Source organism: Ahaetulla prasina, chromosome 2, assembly GCF_028640845.1.
Source record: "Ahaetulla prasina isolate Xishuangbanna chromosome 2, ASM2864084v1, whole genome shotgun sequence".
Lineage (NCBI taxonomy): Eukaryota > Metazoa > Chordata > Lepidosauria > Squamata > Colubridae > Ahaetulla > Ahaetulla prasina.
The window spans coordinates 129323412-129350726 of NC_080540.1; the positions used below are offsets into that span (position 1 = coordinate 129323412).

General features: G+C 38.1%; 1 protein-coding gene across 3 annotated transcripts in view; it reads left to right on the forward strand.

Moving 5' to 3' along the window:
• The window catches only part of ACOX1 (acyl-CoA oxidase 1), a 32294-nt gene extending 5609 nt beyond the window's left edge, over window positions 1-26685 (forward strand). The window contains exons 2-14 of one of the 3 annotated variants that reach the window (XM_058165946.1): window positions 5739-5899; window positions 10996-11156; window positions 13082-13189; window positions 13687-13806; window positions 15482-15597; window positions 16432-16601; window positions 17922-18084; window positions 19256-19446; window positions 20815-20994; window positions 22533-22638; window positions 22734-22877; window positions 23592-23798; window positions 25198-26685. In XM_058165946.1, the coding sequence (XP_058021929.1) occupies window positions 5811-5899; window positions 10996-11156; window positions 13082-13189; window positions 13687-13806; window positions 15482-15597; window positions 16432-16601; window positions 17922-18084; window positions 19256-19446; window positions 20815-20994; window positions 22533-22638; window positions 22734-22877; window positions 23592-23798; window positions 25198-25248 (1806 nt within the window). In that variant the 5' untranslated portion in view covers window positions 5739-5810 and the 3' untranslated portion in view covers window positions 25249-26685. The remainder of the gene's footprint in view (window positions 1-5738; window positions 5900-10995; window positions 11157-13081; window positions 13190-13686; window positions 13807-15481; window positions 15598-16431; window positions 16602-17921; window positions 18085-19255; window positions 19447-20814; window positions 20995-22532; window positions 22639-22733; window positions 22878-23591; window positions 23799-25197) is intronic. The other 2 variants (XM_058165945.1, XM_058165944.1) reach the window with 2 other exon arrangements.
• The last annotated feature ends 630 nt before the right edge of the window (window positions 26686-27315 follow it).

Genomic DNA, 27315 nt, shown 5'->3' on the forward strand with positions numbered 1-27315 from the left:
TTGCCCGCTCTCACAGCAGCCGGGGCCTTCTTATCTGCTCCCGAATACGGAGGAATGTATGCCTCTCGGCCCCAGTCCTGGCTCCATGCCCAGACAAGCTGAAGAGGAGGGGGCACCTCCCGGTCCCAGCCCTGGCTCCATGCCCAAGCAGGCTGCAGAGGAGGGAGCACCCCCCGGCCCCAGCCCTGGCTCCATGCCCAGGCAAACGGAGCAGCTAGACCCCTCCCCCTCCTCCACAGCATGTGAGCCTGAGGAAAGTTTATTTCCAACAGCTGCTGATTGGAGTGACCCTCGCATCAGAAGACTGGATAGGCGGAGGCAACAGAAGGAAGGGAGGGGCAGGCCTTAATGAGTGCTGAGTCATGGAGCCACACCCCATGGCCTATATAAAGGATCTGCTTTCTGGCAGTCTCTGAGTCAGGCAAAGTCGAACTTATCTTGCTGAAGTCACTTTCTGGTCTCCTGCCTGCTCTGAGGACTTTGCTAGGACTTTGGGCAGAGCTGCAGAGGCAAGCCTGATTCGGATTTCCCTGACCCGGCTGTCAGCGGAGGAGTGGGACACGACATGATCTTTAAAGCCTTAAATGATTTCATTATTGGGGGGGGGAATGCCTTGTCCACTAGGAATTCACCTGGTTATTTAGATCAGCAGGAGAGGCCCCGTTGAATATAACCTGCTCTCAGAGGATGACCTGTCTGCTGGGGGTGGGGGGAGAACTTTCTTCTGTATGGTTTTCAGGCTAATGGATGTTACTGTAGGTAGGGCAATGTGTTTGGCTCCCACTTTCCTGGTTTAAAGAAAAATAACAAACCATATTCCTTTCTATCAGCTTTTAATCATTAATTGACTTTAATTGAATTAATGGTATTGTTAATGTTCCAAAACTGGTTTGTGAACTTATACATAGAAAAATGGGAAATGAACTATTCCTTTTGTTGTTTGTGGATAAACATGGTATAAAAAACAGGCTCGCATTGAAAATAAATCAATATTATCTTTTCTTGGGTAAAGAAAAACCTTACTGAATAGACAAATCTTGTTGCTATGTTTTCATGCAGGGTATGTCCCTGAAAATTTGTGGTAGAGGCTCAGGATTTAGGTTTTGAGGATTAGAATCAGGGGTGAAATCTAAAAATTTTCCCTACCAGTTCTGTGGGTGTGGCTTAATTGGTGGGCATGGCTTGGTGGTCAGATGACTGGGTGGGCGTGGCCAATAACAAAAAATAATAAAAATAATAAAGTATAAAAAAACAATAAGAGGTACCAAAAACCAACTTTCACACTTTACACACACACAACACAACACAACACAACTGACTCACACACAATGTAAAAGCAGCTGCAGTTCACACTTCACACAGCCACAAAAAGCTCAAAAACCAACTTTCACACTTTACACACACACAACTGACATACACACACACACACACACAATACCACATACAGCTTTCTGAGATTTTGTGTGTTTGTGTACTTAGAGTGAAACACTACAGAAACACACCAAAGCTGCACAAATATTTTATTTTATTATTTTATTTTATTTTATTTTATTGTGGACTTCAATTCCCAGAGTCCCTCAGCCAGACAGCATTAATCACTCAGTGGTGAAATAGATTAGCTAAGTTTAGTTTAGTTCTGTGTCGTGCTAAAAGTGAAACTGGGGCTTTCGGGCTGTGAGCAGAGCCATGAGGTCGATCCATAATCAGGTAAGTGGCTTAGACTCTTTTAAAAGGAGTTTTTCTACATGTTTTCTACAGAAAACATGTTCTTTAAGATTCTGCTGATAGGAACTCAGGTGAGATCCCCAGAGTAGCATTTAATTTTAATTTTAATTTTTAAGTTTAAAGGCTGCTGATCTCAGCTGAGGGGCGGGATCCTCAAAGGCTTTTTTTTACTTTTAAAGGAAGGTTTCGGCTGTAGCAAAACCGGCTTTTAAAAGTAAAATAAAAACCCCTCTGCTGATGGTGCAGCTCAGCAGAGGCAGGGGGGCAGGGCCAGGGATTTTTGCTACCGGTCCTCCGAACCAGCAGCCGCCATCGCTACCGGATCGCACAATCCCCTCCAATCCGGGAGCATTTCATCCCTGATTAGAATAATTTTATTATTGTAGAAACAGCTTGAAATATGAAATTTAAAGCAAAAGACTTTTTTTTGTGTTTACTGTATTGAAAAAAGTAGGAAGTCGCCACTTTTTTTTCTCTCTTTGCACTTCTTTATGTAGTTTTTGAATTTTTGTTTTTTTTTTCTGTATTTTTATCTTATAGCAGGGATGTCAAACTCATGAGCCTGATGCGTCATACACTGGCCACACCCACCCGTTTTAGCAAGGGGGGGGAGAAAGTCACGATACATCACGTGACGACAACAATGCGAGTTTGACACCCCGTCTTATAGTGAAGCTTAACAAAATAATTTATTTTTTAAGGAATTATTTGCCATTTAGCTGTTAATTGTCCTGTGCCCCAGGAATAGGAGTGTTATTTTACATTGATAGTTTGTTCCATATTTTACAGTGGTGTGCCTTAATAACAAATACTAATAGAAAAGAACAGGAGGCAAATTATGTCAGAAAGTGACTGTGGGTCCTTCTGGCACTGGATCTGCTTATGTTGGATTAGATCCAGCAAAATGGAAATTACTGTGTTTTAAGGAAAAATCTCTGTAAGTAAAATCAGGTGACCTGCCTATAAAAGTGGTACTCAGCCTCAACATCTTTAAGATGGGTTTCAACTCTCAGAATTAAGATGAGTTTCATACAACTTAAAGATGATGAGATTGAGAAACATAGGCCTATAAGTACCACGTATACACAAACACACACACAAAATGTGATGATGTGTATAGCTAGTTTGACAGGTTTTGTGATCCGAAGCTCTATTAAGAGAATTACTAATCAGATGGCTCCAGTGTTGCAGCACAATACAGAGCAGATCTAATTTTTAAAACTCTGTACAAAGTTTGCGTGGCTAGGTCACCTGTTAAGATTCACTGTCTTAGGAAATGAGTCAATAGCTCTCAGAAGATTATGTACCTGCGCCCTTTCACAACAAGATAAAGTGGTTGGCTGGTAAATGACTTTGCTACAGCCATCTGTTGTAAAGGCAAAAAAAGGCTTTAAAAAAGGAGATTTTTTATTATTGCATCACAAGGTCTTCCAGTTGTTCCCATAGAGCTAAACTACCATGCTGGTTTTTGTACAAAGCACTCTAACTGAGTGGGTGACTTGATTAAAAAAATCTAAGACAGCAGTGTTCAATCAGAATCAAGAAAATAAAGAAGTCTATTCATAACAAACTTATGTGTGCATGAACACCCTTTCTTGCAATGAAAATTCATCTTGGAAAGATTTAAAGAAACAGCAGATGGAAAGAAAAGTTCCCCAGTTTTACAATATTGTGACAGTGGTTTTAATTGCCTGCAAGAGCTCTTGATTCCTTTCAGAAAAACCTCAGTACTGAATGTCAAGAGGTGCTCAGAAGAATAATTGAAATGCTGATAATTATTCTGATAACTAGTCCAATTGTCAAATGTGAATTTGATGTCATGCAGTGCTGTTCTTAATCCCATTTCCTCTTGCAACTGTTGGAAAGTACTCACACTCTACAGTAATATTCTTATTGGATATTTGAATTTAACCAGAGTTTTTGTTAAAGGATGTGCTTTTGAGTATATGCAGAGCACTACAAGAAAACTGATTAAGTAGTAATACAACCCATTCCAAAAAGTACAGATAATCCTTGACTTATAACCACAATTGAGCCTAAAATTTCTGTCGCCAAGTGAGCGAGTTGTTAAGTGAATTCTGCCCCATTTTATGATCTTTCTTGCCAAAGTTGTTAAGTGAATCAGTTTTTAAGTTAGTAACACATTTGGCTTCCCCATTGACTTTCCTTGTCAGAAAGTTGCAAAAGGCAATCAGATGATCCCAAGACACCACAACCGTCAAAAATATGAGTTAGTTGCCAATTGTCTGAATTTTGATTACAGGGCCATGGGGATTCTGCAATGGTTATAAGTGTGCAAAATGGTCATAAGTCACTTTTTTCAGTGCTGTTATAAGTTTGAACGGTCAATAAATAAACTGTTCAAAGTTGAGGACTACCTGTATTCAAAATGGTCTTGGATGTATACAGCTTAGCCCCATAATCAACAAATGCTAATTAACATTAATTACAATTTATCAAGAAATATATCGAATAGGAAAGCCTCACTTCTAATTAAGCCATAACTTGAAGAGAGAGAAAGGCAAGAAAGAGAGAAATAGGGTATTTCCTTGCTTTTAAACACATAGTCGGCCAGGTTAGAAACAGGCACCGGGCCAATATCTAAAGAATGTTCTCCTTTATCGATTTCTTACCCTCATCAGAGGTACAAAAGATAATGCAAATCCCAATCATTCTAATCAAGATGGATTGAAAATAATTTCCATATATGTAATAAACAGGAAAACAGTAATCTTGAAGAATATAGTGGTAATTTCTTCTGGTTCCTCAGGGAGGTTAACCATAATAGATTTGCACCAAATTGTTTTTTTAAAAAAATGGGGAATGGTTTGAACACTATGGGATTTGTATTGAGTTAGCTGTTATTATGGATGATATCCAAGTTGGCACTCCTATTTTTTTAGGTCATAAGTATAAACACCTCTCTAAACATGTACGTGCATGTGCATATGTATTGGAGCTGTTAAAAAACATGGTTGATATACTTTCCGCCCATCACTTGAATATAATGTTTATCTGATTAAATTCTTATTAAATCCAGAATTTAATCTGACACTTTAATCATGGATTCCATGCCTCTTTCCCCAAGGATTTAGAAACCACTTACACAACTGTATGTAACTCCTGAACAAACCAAGCTACCCAAGCTTTATTATACAACATAGAGCAATGATTCCATGGCTGCTATTTGTCACCATATACGGAATCTACAACAGCCTGTTGAAATGTGCCCATTCTCCATTATGGGCAACCTTGCCCTCCTGCCCAGTTTTCCTTACTCACCAAGGTTTCTCAGTTCTTATTTATCTGTTTTGGGGCATCTCCCTTTTCTGATTCATCAAGGCCTGGAGAAACCTATTTATTTATGTAAATCCAACAGTTGTTTTGAAATTCCAGAAACTAACCTCAAGGGAAAATTAGTACCAATGAATATATTCTGCCCCTTAATTGAGAGGATGCCCACAATTGGCACACAATGTGGTGTAGCTACATCACTTATTCATGATTACTTAGACATCCTTCTTCTTTCTTACTCTCAGCAACTACTCAGTTGACAAAACTTAGTTGAAATTATCATAACAATGGCTGCATCATGTTGCAGCATGCACTTTATTTTGACCCTCTATGTGGGTCAACTGTGGTTAATGGCTTTATTTTGTGTATAATTGAGGTCATTGCAAGTATTTAAATACTATGGTTATCCATCTGTTTAGCCCGGTTAGCTTACTGGGAGTAACAGAAACAGGTTAAGTACTGTTTTAAGGAATTCTGATTAGGACGTGGATAAAAGATTGTCAGGAAATCTCGTAGACTAAGTTGGGAAGAGGGCTGAGGCGGTACCCAGAAAACTACATGGATGCGATGCTTTCTTTTAGCATCATTTCTAATATCACCAAAACCGAAAGAATTAAAAGAAACCACATCTGCGTACATGCCTATTTACAATTGGAGCAAAGGTCCTTGGCCCTTGGAATAATGGATGTGACCTGATCTGCCATCTCTCTCTTCCCTAGAACATGCATGGGCAAACACACTGCACCCATTGACGTGCACATCACCATGTTTGTGCCCACCTTACAGAGCCAATGCACAGATGCTCAGAAAAAGAAGTGGCTGCCCCTGGCCTCCCGCTACCAGATAATCGGCACCTACGCTCAGACGGAATTGGGGCACGGTTAGTTCTTTTCAGAAATATACGGGTATTCCAATACAATATTATTCATATCTGCCTGGCAGTGGGTTTAGAGATAAAGAGCAAGCACGCAACCCTGAATCAAATTTAATGTGTTGATTAGAGCTGTTGGAGGGCTATCTACTATTTGGGTGTTACAGGTTCAAAGCCAATATAAAAGCTATTTGTGAGTTTTACATTCTTTGCCTTGGACTTTTGTATATCATGTTCTTAAAAATCGGAGAATGATGCGGTGGCTTAGAGGTGGAGCTCTCATCACACAATCAGGAGGTTGTGATATATCTGCTGCGAACTCCACATTGGCGACAGGAAGGGCATCCAGCCAGTAAACACTCAGCTCCATTCAGTTGCCCAGACTCCACCCTGCAAGGGATTAGGAGTCATTAAATGACCAAAAAAAATGTTCTTAAGAATTGGCATGAGCAATTCTTTTCCTTGCCAGGCTGAAGTTTTCTTAAATAAGTTTGTACTGAAATTATATGCAGAGCACTTCACATGCGGACTAAAGGCAATTTTATACATTGAAAACTATAAGCTACATGCTTATGTATTGAACAAGACACAGACAAGTATGATGGTAACCGTCAGGTGCAAAGAATCAGGACCATATGTTAAGTTCCAGTTTAGAAGATTTATTGCTCAAATCTATATACAAGAAGGGATGCAGTGGCTCAGTGGCTATGACGCTGAGCTTGTCGATCAGAAGGTCGGCAGTTCAGTGGTTCGAACCCTTAGCGCTGCCTAACGAACGGGGTGAGCTCCCAGTACTTGTCCCAGCTTCTGCCAACCTAGCAGTTCGAAAGCACATAAAAATGCAAGTAGAAAAATAGGGACCACGTTGGTGGGAAAGTAACCGTGCGCCTTTGGCATTGAGTCATGCCAGCCACATGACCATGGAAATGTCTTTGACAGCACTGACTCTTCAGCTTAGAAACAGAGATGAGCAATGTCCCTAGAGCTGGAAAACAACTAGCAGGCATATGTGGGGGAACCTTTACCTTTATACACAAGAATCTAGTCAACTAAATTGGCACTAGATAGGAGTCATCGGAATTCAAGGAGGATTGGATTTGGAGCATTTGTGGACGCATAACAATTTTTAGGCTGAGTCTCCTCTTGACTCCACCCCCAGGCTCTGCCTCTTCTTCCTCGACAATAACATAAGTAAACTAAAATGAATTGCTACCAACTGTCCAGTTGGTATGGTCCTGTATGATTTGCGTATGGAATATTGCAACATGGTATACTGACATTGGATAATTTGATCTAATAATGCCATTGGACAGATGAGTTCACTGTAATAACATTCTGCTATAAACATTATGTTAAAATGCCTTTAGGAACATGTACCATTAAGGGGTTTTTCTTTTCATTTAGATTGGAATCGTGATTGGATAATTTACTTTCTGGAATCTTATTTTCTTCCTGTATCTTCTTTTTCAATGGTTTTTATGTTAACTGAAATAAAAGAGAGAAAACAATCTTGACTTGCTTCCTTCATTATAGTATATGTTTGTGGGAAAAGTTCATTTACTATTAACCCGGCCATTTTTATATTGGAATCTACATATTTTAGATACATTTCACCTAAACCAATCTGGAAAGAATGAAAGTGTTGGTTCCCATGTCTTCATTTTCATTTGATTGGCAAGAAATAGGACTTGTATTCATAAGTATTTGTTGGAACTGATTAGCTCAATGGGTATTAACTGGATGAAATAGAACAGAAACACCTATCAAGAAAGTACTGTCTATGGCCTTTTTTCTCATTTAGCTAATGCTCCTACATCAAGAGGTAGTATTGTTCTTTGAAAACATTTTTTTTTTGTCATCCCGAATTTAACTAAAGTGCTTGATTAGTATGCTGCATTGTAACGAAGTTAAAACCATGCCTGGATGAAAAGAAAAAGGCTCTGGTTTTCAAATGTGCTTTCTGCAATCAGTCCTGGAGAATGATGTATATATGTAGTCTGGCTTGTTAGGTTTCATGACTACTGATACCTCTTGAAAAATCTTTCACTGTTTTGAATCTAAGCATCTATGAATTTAACAACTGCACCCTGCAAGTACTACCACTTGAATATAACAATTGTTATCTAAATGGAACAGACTACAAATAAGCAAAGTGGAGCACCATATGAATAAGCACATTATTGTTGCTTTTGTTTGGAACTTTGACCATAGCTGTACTTATTTGGGGCTTGAAGGGGTTTTTTGGGAGGGGTTGCGTGTTATGCATATTAACTTATTTCTGTCTCTGTGTCAGTGTAATATTGGTGTTAGGTCAAGTAATCCATACGAGGTGTGGTGGCTCAGTGGCTTAATGATGCTGGATATGATCTCTGCTCCAGTGGTTTGAGTCCTAACACTATTTGGTTGGGTGAGCTCCTGTCACCTGTCTCAGCTTCTGTCCACCTAACAGTTTGAAAGCATATTCTATGCAAGTAGGTAAATAGGTATCACTTTGATGAGAAGATGATTTGGTGATCCGTGCGGGCAGTCAGACTCCTGCCAGCTCTGAACTTGATTGCCACGTCCAAGGCGGATCCTATGGTGATGCTGCAGGAAAAGTCACTTGTCTTTCTTTCTGGTGCAAAGCCAGCTCGCACTCCAATGGCACACCTTGGGAAGTGTGCAATATTTCCTACAACAGAGCTGGTAACTTTGCAGCCATACTACTACTCTGCAATAGCATTGTGGTCTCCTGGCTAATGTAACAATGCAATATGCTAATAATAATAACTACCGTATATACTCGAATATAAGCCGATCCGAGTATAAGCCGAGGTCCCCAATTTTACCCCAAAAACTGGGGTAAACTGGGGACTCGAGTATAAGCCGAGGGTGGGAAATGAGGCACCACCGTTGAAACCTCCTCCCTCAGCTGAGAAGGCTGGCGGCTCCCCGCCCGCCCTTTCACTGCACCGGCAGGGCTTCAGTCCGGTAAAATGTGAAAAAGAAAAAAACAACTCGAGTATAAGCCGAGGTCCCAATTTTACCCCAAAACTGGGGTAAACTGGGGACTCAGTATAAGCCGATCCGAGTATAAGCCGAGGTCCCAATTTTACCCCAAAACTGGGGTAAACTGGGGACTCAGTATAAGCCGATCCGAGTATAAGCCGAAGATCCATATATTTTATGATAAATGGTCAAGCTTGCATAACTTAGTGCAATTTTTCTGTTCAACAACAAACGTATGCCAGCATTTCCCATTGTTTTGATAGGTTGTTCAAGCTGAAATGCAATATGATGTTACTGAAAATAATAAGTTTGACTGAGGCTGCTTGCCAGTGTTATATATAAAATAGTTACTTCTACTTATTTGTAACTTTTAAGAGATATCCAAATGATATAGATCTGTCACAGAAGGTTTTTCTAATAGTTCAGCATGTACAGTACCATATGTATAATTTACGTTCAGAAGATTCCAGGTTCACTGGCTGATGACAGATCTTAAAGAGCTTCTATCAGCCAGTGTTGCCAATTTTGAGTCAAGGAAACTGACAGTGATCTAATTGGTGTAAGGCAGTTTCTTATGGCCCTACTGAGGATTCAGCTTTCAAGATAAGATGCCAACAACAAATGTTAATTTTCTGACATCTTGCTACTGTAGCCTGCCTCCTATTTTTTTCTCTTTTGTTTGAAAGAGGAGAACAATGGCTTCCAAAAACATGGTTAAAAAATAGGATCCCAACAGCTCCGTTTTAGAATTGCATATCCTGTAAATAAGGATTGATTTGCTCAAAAGACATAAATAGCTCTCAAGCCATCATTTCCCACTTTTTACGGATTCTGCTATTGAAAACAGATGGCAGACTATCATAGCTGTAACTGTTACTATTCTTTTACTATTTACATTTTTTTTTTGCTTTCTTAAATTTTACACACAACCTTTTTAGTGTAACTTTCAGCCATCAAAATGTGCTTGCCTGGCTATAAATGATCACATTGAGCATTGCTACCTAAAATTAATTTCATTCTTCTCTGCTATTTGTAACTAACAATTATTTGATCATGCTATTTTCTGGCCTTTAAATACTATTTTAAAATTGTTTGTCACTGTTCTAATAAACTGCTATAGATATTTGAAAATAAAGATTTTGGCTTTAGTGCAAATGCCATGCAGTCTCTTAGTAACATAATATAATTTATATACATAGTTATTCGACATTCATTAGTATGAAGACATCTTACGTGCCACTTACATGCCACAGGCTGTGTTGAAAAGGATGTTGGCTTAAGAATGTCATATACACTGCAAAATGCAATCATTTTTTTTAGTTTTAAAAAGTTTTTATTACGTATAGAAATTCCATTTCTGAATAAAAGTGTGTTGTCTGTGTACAATTAATGTAATGTAAATGTAATCACTTTGATATAAAAAGCCCATAGTGTTTGAATGTGCTTATTGGATTATCATTAGGAAGCATGTTTTGCTGACTTGGGGAGCTTTTGGTGATGGTTTTTCTCTTTATAAACGTTTTCGTACAAAGCTATGAACAGGCTTACTAGCTTTAATTGCTGATTTAGAGCACCATCCTTTTCTTCCCGGAAGAACCTTTGAAAAATCATTTAAAACAACAGAAATATGACAGATTGAAGCAACACAAGGAAGAGGATAATTGCAATGTAGACTGGCTTTGAATAAGAGCTTTTGAGTAATTTCCTTCCTCCCGCAAATTTGGATAAAGTTTTATTGCTTCAATTTCATTGTGGAACAGTTAACCAATTTGTTCCTTTTTCAATGTATGTACAGAAGCTAATATTTATATTCTCTGTTTATTTTCAATAAGTTTGCCAGGGAACACAAGGACATTATTTTAGAATTTCTACAATAATATTGCCTTTTATTAATCACCTGAAACCAGTCCTCCTTTTGTGATCAGAGTATCCTCTGTCCTTCAGATTGATGTAAGGTTCTGTAACTCTGGGGAAAGAATGGCGCTTTGATAAATATGCTTGCTTCATTCTAATTTATCACATTATTTTTGTTTTCCCTCTCCAATCGGCACCTCTAATCTCCCCTGCTTCCACCAATGATACCCCTTCACATTCCCTTCCCTGGCATTTCTTTACAGCTACCTTCATCAAGGACGGCCTGAGCCTTTGGACCTCCACCTGGGCATGTTCCTACCCACGTTACTAACCCAGGCAACCCAGGAACAGCAGGATCGCTTCTTCATGCCTGCTTGGAACTTGGAGATCATTGGCACATATGCCCAGACAGAGATGGGACATGGTACAGTACTTCCAAGTCTTATTTCCCAGGGTAGACTAGTTTTTGCAAAAAGTACTGGCTTTGTTGCTTGATAGCCTAGGTCAGTGATGGTTAACCTTTTTGGTGCCAAATGGCCAAAGCAAACATGTGCGCGAATGCACATGCACATGCCCAAACCCCCAAAATGCAATGCAAGCACCACCCCCGCCCCCCACTAATGTGTCCCCTATCCCATTTTGGGCCTGGAAAGCCTCCTGCACCAACCTGGAAGCCAAAATAGGGCACGGGGCACCACGCAAGGCCCCCTGCACCCCGTTTTGGGCCTGGAAGCCTCCTGCATCCCTGCGTATGTGTTCCACCGCCTGCGCATGCGTACACGCGTCCCCCGCATGCACCTCACACCCCGCGCATATGCAGCAGAGGCCCAAAGACCAGCTGGCTGGAGGGAGGCACATGCGCATGTGCGGTGGAGCTGGACTGGGGTGACAGCTAGCATGTCTGCAGAGAGGGCTCTGGGTGCCAACTGTGGCACGCATGCCATAGGTATGCCATTATGGGCCTAGGTTCTTTTGGCTGTTCATTTGGCAGCAACATGTTTCTCCTCTTAAGAAAAAGAAGCTGTTCAGATGGACATAGAGGCAGAGGTTTCTGATGATACAAAGACAGCCTATTTGTTTTTAAAAATGGCATTGCCAAAGAGTCAAAGCACATTTTCTCTTCATTTCTGAATGCCTTATGGTTGGCATAGGTAAAGTAACATTCTAATTACACAAAAATGTTTTTTGTGCGTTAGGAAGAAAGTAAACTTGAAGAATAACAATTAGCAAATGCTCCTGAGCAAGAAAGAGTTATATAACTTCTGACAAGTTAAAGTACCTTTTAAAAACTATTTCAGCGAAGTATCTTTTCTACTGGCCCGGATTAATTCCATCAGTAACTTATACACTCATAAATTTTCTGGGAAACATCTTGGCTTCTCAATCATTTTTATTACCCTTAAATAAAACAATACCTTCTGCAGGGCCTCTTGGAATAATTTCTCTTCCTGCGCCTTCGGATATGCCTCTGAAGTAAACTGTTCTGTCAATGTTATGAAAGGGAGAAATTGAAGACGAATGTAATAGACATCCAATGTTCGTGTCTAAATCTAACTATTGCCATAGAACCCATTCTTGTACATTCAAGACAGCATATATATTTAGAAGTTATGCTACAATCAAGAGAAGCCCTGGGAAGCTTTTTACCTTGCTCCAGAACTGGTTCATGTTCTGAAGAAAGGGCCGGGAACACATTAAATGTCTTTCACTCCAAAAATCAAAAGTGCTGTCACGTTCTTCGTATTTTTTAAAGTCCCTCAGCATATTTGGCAATACATCGCCTGTGTTGGATTTTACCGTTGAGTTTGAAAATTCTGGATGTCGAACTGCAACCGGGATATTGATAGTGGCTACAGAAGAAAGTGAACATGAAGACCTCGGATTGAAAAACATTACAGAAGCAAATGTTGAAAATTTAAACCTGGTTCTGAAGATTTTTGTGTAGGACTATATCTGAACTTAGAGAAAAAGTCATTTTTATCCTCAAGCTTCTTTGGAAAGGAATTATCATGGGACTCTTTCATTTGCCTTGTCAGATACCTAAAATATATATTTGCACATCAAGATAAATCATCAAGAGAAAAGAGGTACATAATCGTATAGCAATTTGACAGCATTCTTACATTAATAGGGCAATTAATAGAGTGGTTTGCACCCACTGTTTCATACATGCCTTTCTTGTAATGTGTTTGCTTGTTAACCATTATTTAAATGTACATTTGCAGGCAGTTTTCTTATTTGCACTGTTTGGTTTTGCATTGCTAATGAAGTTTGTTGAAATAAATCTAATTATGTATATTTGTGCTGAACTGTGCAACTGTTGAAATAAAATTTGCTACCTGCCTACAGGAACTCATCTCCGAGGACTGGAAACCACAGCCACCTATGATCCTGCTACCCAAGAATTCATCCTCAACAGCCCAACTGTGACTTCTATTAAGTGGTGGCCAGGTGGATGTAAGTGTATTATTACATAATTAAAGCGAAAGGAAGAGCTGTTGTTTTTTTTCTTTTGAACTTTCTAAGTGTGGAGACCATGAACTATTGATACGTTTTGAAATATAACTTTGGTTGTAAAATATTTTTGAATATTCTGTACTGTAAAGTATGAGTAAAAACTCCGGTTTCTATTTTAGGGCTAAGCCATACACTCACCATAATAAAATTAGCATTAGTTTTATTAGCCTAATATAGTATAGACATCAGACAGAATTAAATGTTTCCGTTTCACTAATTCGACATATTCCTCATTTAATAATTCTGCATATTCTTTATTCCTTTTGTTTCATTTCAGTTTGGGAGTAAAAGAAAGTGGTTTCACATCATAAAATCTACAACAGCCTGTTGTCTGTATTATTACTAATGTGGTCAACATGTACATAGGATGCTTCTTGGACTGTACAAATAAACTTCCACTTACTAAGTTTTCTTTTCCCCCCTCCCCTTTCTTACAGTGGGCAAGACATCAAACTATGCCATTGTTTTGGCTCAGCTTTACACCCAAAACAAATGTCATGGATTACACGCTTTCATTGTGCCTCTACGTCAGTTGGGAACCCATGAACCACTGCCAGGTATTAAGTCCATCACTACTCTGTTACTACCCTTTCTCAACTAGGGTTGTGTGAGAGACTGGTAGGGAGACCTTGAGAGATTGCAATTTAAAAACGATGTTTTCTTTTTTAACTTTGTGCTTTCAGTTGTGAGAACTTTTACATATCATGATTCAGCTGCTGGCCTGCTGCTTTATCATTGTCGTAATCATTGCAGATCATGTAGGTTAGAAGTGAATAGCATTTTGGAAGTTTTCATGGTTTTTGCCATTTTTATACAGGGGTTCCCTGAAATCTGAAAATTATTTCAAAGTTTCTTCCTGGGTAAAAAAGGTGGAGAAAGTCTGCTCAAGTGAATATTTAGCATATTTGTAGATATTTATGTTGCCAAATTAGCTGCCATATAAATGAATTACAAGCTCCATTTTGAAACAATATGTGATGTCCAACATGAAACATTTGGCACCATAAATCTTCAAGGGCTACATCGTGGTGGGAAAAACTGAATATAAGGAAGTACTTGCAGTCCTCAAATAGGTGATATAGGGGAAGCAATGTTAATACGAAAGCAAAATATATATATAGTGCTGTAGTTTTTCAGTTCCATATTGTAGCATATCAGGGAAAATTGGTTTTTATAGTTAAAATAATTAATTGTACATATTAAAATGCTTTGAAAGCCTGACTTATAATTAACAAAAGTTACCAAACTAGATCCAGACTTTTTAAGAGCAACACAAAAGTTTTTCTTAAAGCATGTTATTAGCATTACAAGAATAGTAGTTTGTAAAGAATATAGAACTTGAAACTACTATGGTGCAATTTTGAAAAGGGGGAAATGTTGCTGAACAGAATCCATTTTTACAAAAATATTCATTTAGCCATTAATTAGATTTAATTTGTCATAATTCAAGTAAGGTTCAAGTAATATTAAAATTCCCTAAAAGTATGTGTATTAGTCCATGCTGCAATGATAACATAAAGTTGTACCTCCTTTTGCATTTGAGGTCAAGAACTTCGGCAGTTCAAATCTCACCAGCTCAAGGTTGACTCAGCCTTCCATCCTTCCGAGATCAGTAAAATGAGGACCCAAATTGTTGGGGGCAATATGCTGACTCTGTAAACTGCTTAGGGAGGGCTGTAAAAGCACTACGAAGCGGTATATAAGTCTAAGTGCTACTGCTATTAGATAGTGTTGGGTAAGAACCCATAGCCGACTCATCTGGATAGTATGAAAGTCTTCCTGTACATTGATGCATGGACAGAGTTTGAATACTCACACCTAACTGAAAATCGCAGCTTTTAATTTTTTTTTAAAAAAGAACTTATTTTAAAAATGCCAGAGTAAAAAGAATATTATTAAAACCTGATTTCCAGTCTTAAAATTTGTGAATTTAATATCATTTTGGTTTCAAGATGGGAAAAAAATAACACCATTGCTTAGGGGGAAAAGAAAAGAAAGCTATATCTATGCATTGCTATAAATGAAATGAACATTTTTGCAGCTGTGGCTTTAAAGTCTTATTTTCAGGACACAGTTTTGGAATTGGCATAATTAGTGCTTCCACCATTCAGCACTTCGAACTAATTGATGTTGGGAATAAGGATACTTTATGAACATCCCCCTCATCCCATTCAATTAATGATTAAGAATATTAAGAACCAGATAAATTTCTTTGGCTTATTCTGTTTGCAGGTATCACCATTGGTGACATTGGCCCAAAATTTGGTTATGATGAAATGGATAATGGCTACTTAAAAATGGACAACTTCCGTATCCCCCGGGAAAATATGCTAATGAAACACGCCAAGGTAAACAGTGGGTCTTGTTTTAGTTTTGCTATTTATATACGCAAGCTGTTCAGACAGGTTGCAAGAGAAACTACCCAAAGTCAAGGCTTCATATTCTCAGGAGGTAATTGATCATCTGGTAGTCAGAAGCAATCCCCAAGTTTGTGTTAAAGAAAGGACCATCAGAGATAAAATCCAGCTGTGTCTCATTTGCCTGGGAGTTCTGTTTCTAGGTTTCTCTCACTACCAGCTCTTGAACTCAGCTTCCTGGAACACAAGAGTGTTCAAGAATGTGTTTGTTGCAGTTTATGGTAACAGAGAAGGAATGTCAAATGAAAGCAGTAAATGGGAGGGCATGGTGACTATTAATGTCAAATAGATTCTAGCTTCCTCCCCACCTCCTACATAATGAATGGTAATGACATGTTAACTATCTGGTCTTCCTTTTCCTAAATTTACTAGTCATCTATATTATTTAACCACCTTAATGTTATATATTAATTTTGTTGTCAATGTACACGAAACTGCTTAGATAATATGACCTAGTTCGCATGAGAATGTCATCATTGGCTTCACAACATGTGCCAAGAAAGAGACAATTAGCAAAATGGATTTATGCAAGTCTATTAATTTTAAATTATTTACCTGTTACTTCATGTCAGTGATGTCCAAAACATTCATTTAAAAAGCACCAATGAGTAGGAATACTTCTAAAATGCACAATACTTTTGAATAGGGTCCTAACAAGAAATTTTTAGTGGATTCAGTGACACAGCACAATGCTGATTTTTATAATCTTACAAGCCACTACTGGGTGGACAAACTCTTTCCACCTTCACTATTTTTTTTTGCTAGGTTGAACCAGATGGCACGTATGTGAAGCCTCTCAATGCCAAGCTGACTTATGGGACCATGGTATTCATCCGTTCATTTATCGTTGGAGATGCTGCTCGCAGCTTAGCCAGAGCTTGTACAATTGCCATCCGCTATAGTGCTGTGAGACATCAGTCTGAGTTAAAGCCTGGGTAAGAAGCCTGTATTAATATCCCTAAGGCCAGTTTTCATAATGCCATAACAACTGGCAAACCTCTCTGCCACCTTGCCCATAACGCTTTTGTCCATGAAAAAATATGTGTGTGACCTCTTTAAAAAACAAAAAGTTTGACTTTCAAAACAAGTTTTCTTGGGAAGTGCAGTTGTCAAGAACAGTGTAGAAAAGCCCAGCGATGACCTTGGAGAAGATGTGCAGGATCTGTTAGCAAAACCTGAGCTTGAGGAAAACCACTAAGCATAAGAAACAGACTTGTCTTCCCTTAACTCTCTTTGGTATAATAGGAAGGAGGGAGAAAACCCAGACTAGGATCTGCTGTCATAACTCCTAGTATGGGGTCTATTTCTTGACCTGACTTACCTGGAACATCTAAGAAGCAGAATTTGCTGGTAAATTATACAAACCAATTTTAACATCTACTGTGGATCTTGTGTGTCAGAGAAATAGTTACTTTGCAAAAAGAAAATACGTTCCCCCCCAAAAAAAATTAACACACACACACACACCTTTTTTTGTTGTCATTTTGGTTACACACGGTTGAATCAGAGCTGTCGTCAGGACTAGCCCTATATTGGGAATCATTGTTATTGGGAATCTGCCAATACAAAAGGGGCAAGGAGATGGTACACAATTGCATGGCAACCACAGTATAAGCTACAATGTGTCAGGAATAAGATAGAATTATCCCAGAACTGCAGCCATTTGTTTACAATTAAATTAATGTCCTAAACGATTTCACTATTTCCATTTTTTTCCTTCCCTCCCTCTTTTGGACTTCTCGCCTGTATTTTGCTAGTTGTTTAACCTCTTTTGTTTTGTGGGAAAAAAAAGAAGTACTATATTTTTCAGATTGTAAGATGTACTCCCCCCCGCCCCCAAAAGTAGATGGAAATGTCTGTGTGTCTTATAGAGCAAATATTGTGGTGGGAGGGTCAGGTCGGTGCCAATCAGCTGTTCTAGGCGGCGGGGATCACAGCAGCCTATTGCCGCCCATTCACCAATGCCTGTTTGCCATCAATCGCGGCAAACGATTTTTCTTGCTTTCTTCCTCTAAAGCTAATGTGTGCCTTATAGTCCGGAGTGTCTTATAGTCCAAAAAATACAGTAGTTCTATTGGCCATGTTTTGGACCAAGCCAAGATTACTTTTACAAATAAATATGTTTGCACTTTAAATGTATATGTTATCAGAATATACCTTTAGGACAGTGTAAATGTTTGGTTTTCTCCATTACTAAGGAATTAAATCACAGCATAATAGTGGTTTAGTTCTCTATTTTATTTGCTTTGTTATAGGGAACCAGAACCTCAGATTTTGGATTATCAGACTCAGCAGTACAAACTCTTTCCTCTCCTAGCAACAGCATATGCTTTCCACTTTGTGGGTGCATATATGAAAGATACATATCGTCGTATCACCGGGAACATCCAGGATGGAGACTTGAGTGAACTGCCAGAGGTGGGGCTTGTGATCTTACAGAACGCTGAATTTTGCCATTGACATCTACACAGTTTAGTTTGTTCTTTCAAGATAATGGAATAAAGAAAATTCCTGGGAAGGAACTGATTAGAATCAGAGGGAAAAAAGATTGAGGGACTATGAATATCACAGATAAATTCTTAGACATGAATGATACTCTCTCAGTTTAAATCCTTTTGTCTTCCTCACTTAAATTGAATTCAAGATGGCGCCAACAGCTGCCTCGTTGAAATGCTCTGTGATAGTTTTGTTGTTCTTTACAATTTATATTGTTTACTTAGTATCCTAGTATGATTTATGTTGATTGCTTATTTAGTACCCATGATTATCACCAAGTGTTGCATCTAAGGTTTTATGATGAATGTATTTTTACAATGACTATGATAATGATCTCTCACTATCGTTGTAATAGTGTACACTGAGAACTTATGTACTGGAGACAAATTCCTTGTGTGTCTAATCACATATGGCCAATAAAGAATTCTAATTCTATTTGGAATACCTTTGTGGAATGTTCTCATAATGAGAATGGATGAGAGGGATAAGCTGACCATTGGGATGAGGGCCACAAGATGATTTTTGTAATCTCACTGTTTAGACCAACAAATCAAATAATTAAAAATGATTTGAGTTCCACTTCTGGTATGCTAGTCATTTAAATTATTATTATTATTATTTACAAACGCTTGATAATGAAATCTAAATTCTGATTTGGACTTGTTCCTGAAAATTTCTCCTGCAAATATTTGTAAGCCTTTGTCCTTTGTGAGCATTATATGTATGAATCTACATACAAAGCTCAGTCATGTGGTCTGAGTTCGGCTGCTAAAGAAATGATTTAATAAATGTAACACTGGTGTAAATCGAAAAGCGGACATGATAGACTATGGGGTGGAATTTTTATGATTTGCTACGCTGGTTTGAAGTTTTTTAAAAATCTAGATAGAATAGTATGTCTTGACAGAACGTCCCCTCTTCTTGGAGTTTTAAAATCTCTAAGGAAAAATGTTGATCTTGGAGATAATCTGGATTACCATTCTTAATCTCGTCTCTCTTCCATTCCCCACCAAAAATTCAGGAAGGTAGAATTTAGTGACAGGACAAATCTGGAAGAAATAATTATTTTGTTCTTAATTACTTTCTTCCTCAGTTGCACGCACTGTCTGCAGGGCTCAAGGCTTTCAGTTCCTGGACTGCCAACGCTGGCATTGAGGAATGTCGGATGGCATGTGGGGGACATGGCTATTCCCGCTGCAGTGGTTTGCCTGATATTTACGTCAACTTCACTCCTTCTTGTACTTATGAAGGAGAGAACACTGTGATGATGTTGCAAACTGCCCGGTGAGTCATACCACTTATTGTTAGCTGTGTGACTTTTTGCATGCACTCAAACAGCAAGAAGGAAGAAACATAATAACTTGAGCCTGTGCTGAAGATACTATTTGAATAGTTGCCTCTTGAAAAAGCACTTTTGGGACAACCATAACCTGGATGACTGAGAATCTCCATAAACCTCAACAGTAAAGGAACAAGCAATCAAGAAATATGCCCCAGATTAGCACATGATAGAGCGTCATTAAAGCCTTGCAAAAGATATTCAAATGCTATGGTTGTCTATATCTACAAAGATCAGAATTGTGCAAGCAGTGATATTCCCTATGATACCCTGTGGAAGTGCAAGTTGGACTTTTGCTTGAGGCAGGATAGGAAAATATTGACGTTTTTAAGCTTTGGTGTTGGAGAAGATTCCTGAGAACACCGTGGATAGCCAAGAAAATAAACAAGTGGATCACTGAACAACTCAACCCTGGTTCTCATTTGACATAAATTATCAGGCTCAAATTATCCTACTTATCCATAATGGGAAGACCTAGCTCTCTAGAGAAGTCTCTAATTCTAGGTGGAAGAAAAGAGAAGAGTGTGACCAGCAGCAAAGTAGATGGGCTTGGTTATAGTGCAACGCATGCATCATTGGAAGATCTGAAAGGAGAAGTTTAGGACAGAAAGTCATGGGCATATATATATATATATATATATATATATATATATATATATATATATGTTTTCTGAGAACGGACAGCCAAGAAGATAAACAAGTGGATCACTGAACAACTCAACCCTGGTTCTCATTTGACATAAATTATCAGGCTCAAATTATCCTACTTATCCATAATGGGAAGACCTAGCTCTCTAGAGAAGTCTCTAATTCTAGGTGGAAGAAAAGAGAAGAGTGTGACCAGCAGCAAAGTAGATATATATATATATATATATATATATATATATATATATATATATATATATATATATATATATATATATATATATATATATATATATATATATATATATATATACCGTGTTTCCCCGAAAATAAGACCCTGTCTTATATTTTTTTGAACCCTGAAATAAACGCTTGGCCTTATTGCCATGCGCTCAAAAGCCTGATTGGGTTTATTATCAGGGGATGTCTTATTTTGGGGAAAACTGTATAAATCAATCAATGTATGAAATATTCTGGTTAAGTGCAGTTTTTGACCCAGTCTGGGTTTTATGTCTAAACTGACATAAGCTATGTTAATTATTGAATCTTTTCTACCTTCATAATTTTATCCCATAAGCATTTTTTGAAATTATAGTGCAACTGTAGATAAAAATTATGATGATGATGATCCATCATACGACACTGAGATAATTTTGTTTTGCATTTAGATTCCTTGTCAAAACTTATACCCAAGTTAGTTCTGGACAATTGGTTAGTGGCATCATGTCTTACCTGAATGACCTATCAGGACAGCATATTCAGCCCCAGCATGTGGCTGCTAGACCCACGACTCTGCATGTCAACAATCCTTCCAGTTTGGTAGAGGCATATAAATTGAGAGCTTCAAGGTAGGTCAATATAAAAGGTTATGAAATTTCTCAACGTAATTTCGGACTGCTCATCTTGTCTCTCTCGTTTTTATTAAGCTGCTTCCTTGGTTACTTCATTCTAACAATTTCATATCCGGCTGATTTGATCTGGGTGGGATTGGCCAGTTGCTGCTAACATGGCCTTTACATGGTTCAAATAATGGACCCAGCTCTAATTGATGAATGCAAGCTACCAATTGACAGTTACCAGAAAGATGCATTGGGATGTAGCAACTATATGTTGCTAGGGCAGAACCTCCCAGAACGTTGCAGGTTTGAGAGGAGGTCAAGGCAGAAGCCAGACTGCTCAGTAATTAATCTTTTATGGAACGGTTTGAAATGGGCCCCGCAGGAGATGGAACACTGTAAAGAAAGATTTGTTTAGAATAGCATGATTTGGGAGATCAGTTATTTCAAAAATTGATCAAGGGGTAGTACCCCTGAAAATCTCTTTAAAAACACTACTACTGACCCAGAAAATAAAAGCCAAATCCCTTTTTCATCGTTTTCTTTTTTAAAAAGGGACAGTGTTATGTAATAGATTCCAACATTCCTGCTTTGTTTCAGAGCAATGGTACTAAAACTGCTTCTGTACAGTTATATCCTGGGGTCACTTTTGGCCAAGGTCAAATGCAATGGCTTCCCTACTGTGAACTGAGACATAGCTAAAATTCCAAACGGGGAAAGTATTATTATGTTCAATCAAGTTGTAACCCAAATTACCTTAGCATTATATCACCCTTTGACTTTGGATTTTGCTGATGAGATAAGTTTGTTATAGAAATGGCTAGTGTATATTAAGTATGCAAAAGTAAAATGTTACTGTTTTATTCTACTGTGGTAAAGAGTCAGAAGTCAATGTGTTTCTTTTCCTACCCTTATCCAACACTTCTTTATCTCCCCTTTCGCCTCCTCCATTTTCCCACTATTTTCATGTTCCTTTTTATTTTATAGCTTGATAAGCTTAATAAAATTATTAATAACAATAGCATATTACCCTCAATTCTCAACATATGACTAATAGAAGGAATAAATAACTTTTCATGCAGTGATGTTCCAAATATTGTTATTACTATTAAAATAAGATATATTAGAATGCAGCAAGTAAAATAAATGGAGAAGTAAACCAGAACAGCTGTCACTGTTACTATTACTAACACTTCAAAGGCCTTGGTTTTATCCATTATTATGATCAACTAAGAGCAATATTAAAAGTAGCATTTAGGCCATAAGAATGAGACTGTCTTCCATTTAATGGCAAAATCTACATTGATAGCTTTGTGAGAGAATGGGAATTATTGTTCATTTTACAGACTAGGAATAAAGGCCAAAGTTCACTAGGAATAAAAGCTGAATTGAGTTTGGATTTTAAATCCTTGGCTTTGTCAACCATCAGACATTTGAGGCTATGGTTATTTATCCCTGCCATATCAATTTTCAGATGTCACTAGCTGAGTGTTATTTATGGCTTCAATTCCGAGTATAATAAATTGTGCTCGTGTTTTTCTATGATACAGGATGGTTGAGTTTGCAGCAAAAAATTTACAGGCTGAACTGAACCGTCGGAAAAGCAAAGAAGATGCTTGGAACCGGACTTCCATTGATCTAGTACGAGCATCTGAGGTCAGTAGCACATCAGAATATGATATATACTCTTGGATAGTTGTTGGGTTTTACAACACTTGAAGTCACTTCAATCTGTCATCTAACTTTTTCAGGCACACTGTCACTATGTGGTGGTCAAACTGTTTACAGCGAAGCTTTCAGAAATTGGTGACGCAGCTGTCCATGCTGTCATTAACAATTTGTGTTCACTGTATGCTTTATGTGGGATTATAAAGAACTCTGGAGACTTTCTACAGGTGGGTAAATAATTTCTACTTTCAGCTGAATGGTTCTGTTAGACAGTATCTAGTTGAGATATAAATTAATTAGACCTGGAGGGAACAAGTGAGCAATCTTGTGGATTTTATAATAAAGGCAAGGTTAGATTATCATGGATAAAACAAAGACACCTTTGTTAGATTTGGAGTACATCTTTGCCATACAAAGCAGTTGTTTATGGAATGTAAATAAACATGTATTTTTCCCTTGGGGATTACAATGTCTACATTGAAAATATTATGCTGAAATGACATTTTCAGCCCTCCAAAATTAAATGAAGATGTTATAAAAACTGTAAATGGTTGAATTCTTACCATAGCTCACAGGATAGCTGCCAAAGATCTCACGGTGATATCACTGATGCTTTGCTAAATCTGGATCTTCTTAAAATTGGGAGCAGGAAGGTATTTTATGTGAGATCATATGAAGGACCTAAAAAGTTTGGTAGATGAACATTTGAATAGATAAACATTAATCATGATAACAGTAATTTTATTCTTAAGAAAAGCAATGCCATTTTAAAAAAATACAGGCAATACCCATTTGCAATCTTAATCGCTTATTTAGAATTAAAGGTCAGATTTGTTTACAGATCTAAAAGATTAGCTTTTGTATTAATGCTCCCTGTAATGATTGATAAGCACTTAAAGGTGTAGAGCTCTGACTGCTTTGAACTGTTATTCTTGCTTCAGGGAGGCATTTTGACAGAGGCCCAGCTAATTCAAGTGAACATGCGTATAAAAGAACTCTTGGCTGTTATCCGTCCTAATGCAGTAGCTCTGGTGGATTCCTTTGATTTCTGTGATTCTGTGCTTGGATCTGTGCTTGGCCGGTATGATGGTAACATATATGAAAATATGTTCGAGTGGTCGAAGAAGTCACCACTAAATAAAACACAGGTAAGTACATAATTGCTTTTGTCAACCAGATACTAAAGGCTCATAAGACATACAGGAAGTCCTCAATCTATGATCATTCAGTCAGCTACAGTCTGATGTTACAAAGGTGCTGAATGAATGGTGGTGTTGGCTGGTCCTCAGAATTGCAGCCATTCAAGAAGCCCCTTGGCAGCCAGCTTGCACTTACGACCAGTAGCAGTGTCCCATGATCACATGATCGCCAACATTCCCTGCCAGCTTCCCCAGAAAATCAGTGGAGAAGCCAGCAGGGAAGGTTGCAAGTCACTGGGATAAATCTCCCCACTCATACAATTTCCTTCAGCTTCTCTGTCTTCATACTGGCTGCTCCCATACATCTTCTCTGAGCCCTCACTGCCTCTCTCCTGACATTCATGCACTTCATGAACCCTCTCCAAACCTAGTCCCTCCTCCCTCTCTCCTCCACCCAACAGCATCCACTTACCTGTCTGCCAGGCTGCTTGTAAGCCATCTGGGACTTGCAACTTCTTGCTGGTTTCCCCATAGACTTAGCTGTGGGAAGCCAGCAGGAAGTTGCCTTGCTTAACAACCATGAAATTTGGTTAACCACAGTAACAGGATTACAGGAATTTGCCATCACTAAACAATGTAGTTGCATTGCTTAATGCCAGAAATTCCAGTCTCAATTGCTGTCTCAATCTCAGAAATTCCAGTCTCAATCAAGGATTACCTTGACTTACAATAAAATAAAAAGTGATTAACTAGTATTTTAAAAATGCATAGATTTAAAAACCAGTTCACAAATATAGTTTATGAACCTGCAGATGTACACAAATGATCATCTGCAGATTCATAAACTATTATTTTATGAAGTTACAGAAGTATATTATGATTCTGTGCTTTCCTTAGGAGGAATTCCTATTGTAACTTACTTAGATCTAATGGGGAATTAGTTTACAGAAGCCAGGACTGCCATATTGAAAACAATGGCAAAAACTTCATAAACTGATTATCCAATGTCAATTAAAATTGCTATGTTTTTTTGGGGGGGGGGTTGGCTAATGATGAAAATGGCTTATTTTATGTAATTCTTGAATACTTGTATAATTTTCTCTGATTATGAGGATACTTATAGCAATAAAGCTATTGGGATAAGGAAGCTAATATTAATCTACTTTTTCTGCCAAAACACTAGAGAATGCTGGACATTTTTCTTACTCTCTTAGTAGAAATGGATTTGATACTATTATTTTTCACTAGATATGGTATTATTCTTAATGGCAATTGCACTTGTATAGGTGAAATCACTAAAGCAACAGTCCAGTGCACACTTATTGGGAAATGTATTGTCCTAGTAAGAAGCGAGGTGTGGTATGTCTTTAAAATTAATGCCCTCTCTTATTTATTTTTTCCCCCCTAGGTCCATGAATCTTTCCACAAACACCTGAAGCCATTGCAGGCAAAACTGTGATAACATTTTGTTTGGTTTTGAATGTACTTTAGTTTCTTGAAATAATATAATTTGCCCTATGAACATCTGAAGCGCTTGGCAAATCCAAATAGCCATAGGATAGTGATTGTAGTCTTCTTTTTTTTAAAGAAAAATTAATATTGAATGAATTAGAGCAAGAAAACACAATGATAAAAATGCAATTTTAATTATGTTTAGAAACTATCCTTTTTAATGAGTCAGAAAAGCTTTATAGATTGGTGTAAAAGGGTCAGTCTGTGACCCTTTTAAGCCTCTGCAGAAGCTGTGTTATCTATAGCAGGTTTTTCACTACTAAGTAGTTCTAGAAAGCAGTTATTGAGTAGAAGCAACTTCTCCGGAAGCTCCTTTAAAAATGGTCTTGCACATTTTTTTTAGCATTAATGCCACCTTAAGAGGCAGTTGTTGTCAAAGCCCTCCTGCACTTAATCTACTGCCGTAAGATTTTCACAGCCTTGTCAGGAATTGGGCTTCAGGGACCTTGCACAAATATTATGTGTGTATGTATATAACTGTTTGATGTTCCAGGAATGGATGATTCTTTGCCTTATGGGTGCAATCGGTCCTAGTATGTGTCATTTCTAACGTTTGTGTATAATTTCACTTTCTGCATTCCAAATGGCATGCAAGTGTTCTATATTACATTTCCCATAAAACTGTCTATAGCACAGAGGCAAGATCTCTCTCAAGCCGCTTTTTTTTTTCCTTTTTAAAAGTGTTGCCTTGTCCTCTGGGTGTTCAGGAAAATTGAATGGGAAAATGTCAGGAGTCCTATTCCATAGCAAACAAGGTCATCATTTCCATTCTGCAAAGCCACTGGGGAGGGAAAATCTTTGCTCCACACAAACTATTTAAGATTCCTATGTCTGGTTATAATCATAGATTCTTTTTCCCTGAAACACTCATTTTTTAAAAACAGTGGAACATGGATTTTTGCCCTATATAATCATAGATGAGAAGAGGGTCCAGACTGGTAGACCCATCAGCCTACAGTCTGGCTCTCAGAAGGCTACAGAGAATACGTAACCACATTAAAGGACCTCAGCTCTAGATTACTGTTAGCAGGCTAACATTTTAGCATTGTGTAGAATTTTATTGTGTGAAACTACCATGAGAAAATTGCAGATCGGTTGGATTCAGCTTCACTAACAAATCAAGACTTGGATCAAGGAATCAAGGAATTTCATAACATTGGAGAGTTGACATCTTAGATATGTATCCCTGTTCAAGAGCTAAAGGGGCTCTTATACTGCAAACTTTGAGCAAGAAAAAAAAATTACAACTGAAACAAAAACTGTTTATAATTGTAATGTCCTAACTATTGATATATCTAATATAGCTGTACTTAATATACTGGATTTCTGTGTACCATGCTGACTGGAAATGAAAAACTGCAATAAAAGACTATTTGACATCTTGTGCAGAACATATGGTGTACTTAATAAACTAATTTTCAAAGAGTAAAACATACTTTTCTGAGCGTTCGCCAAGCCATCCGCTCATTCCTACTAATAGTTTTTGGTGTGTAATTTTCATTAGGTTAAAGGTCACGGAAAAATGGTTGTCAGAAACAACCCTTACAAAGGGGGACAGGCCAAACTGAAGACATGATAAAAATTTAATTTTAAGTGGAGGATTTTTTCCCGGGAGGTGGGGGGGGCAGGGTTGGGGATGAAAAGAGATCCTATAGATCAGGGGTCTCCAACCTAGGCAACTTTAAGCCTGGTGGACTTCAACTCCCAGAACCCCTGGGAGTTGGAGTCCTCCAGGCTTAAAGTTGCCAAGGTTGGAGATCCCTGCTATAGATAGAAGTTGCAAGGTATGAGGCTTTCTAGTTTGGAAAGAAAAAGATGAGAGGGTGAAGCAACTGATCTTGGGTACAGATATGACACATAATGTTCATAGAAGGCAAGATGGCAGTGCCACCAGCAGCTCCAGTTAGTGCTACGGAAATTCAGCAAACTGGGCAATATTAAAGGCTGTAAGAAAGAAAAATATGGCTCGGTTCTCTTAGCTTTCTTTTGAAGGCGTTCGTGAACCAACACTCTT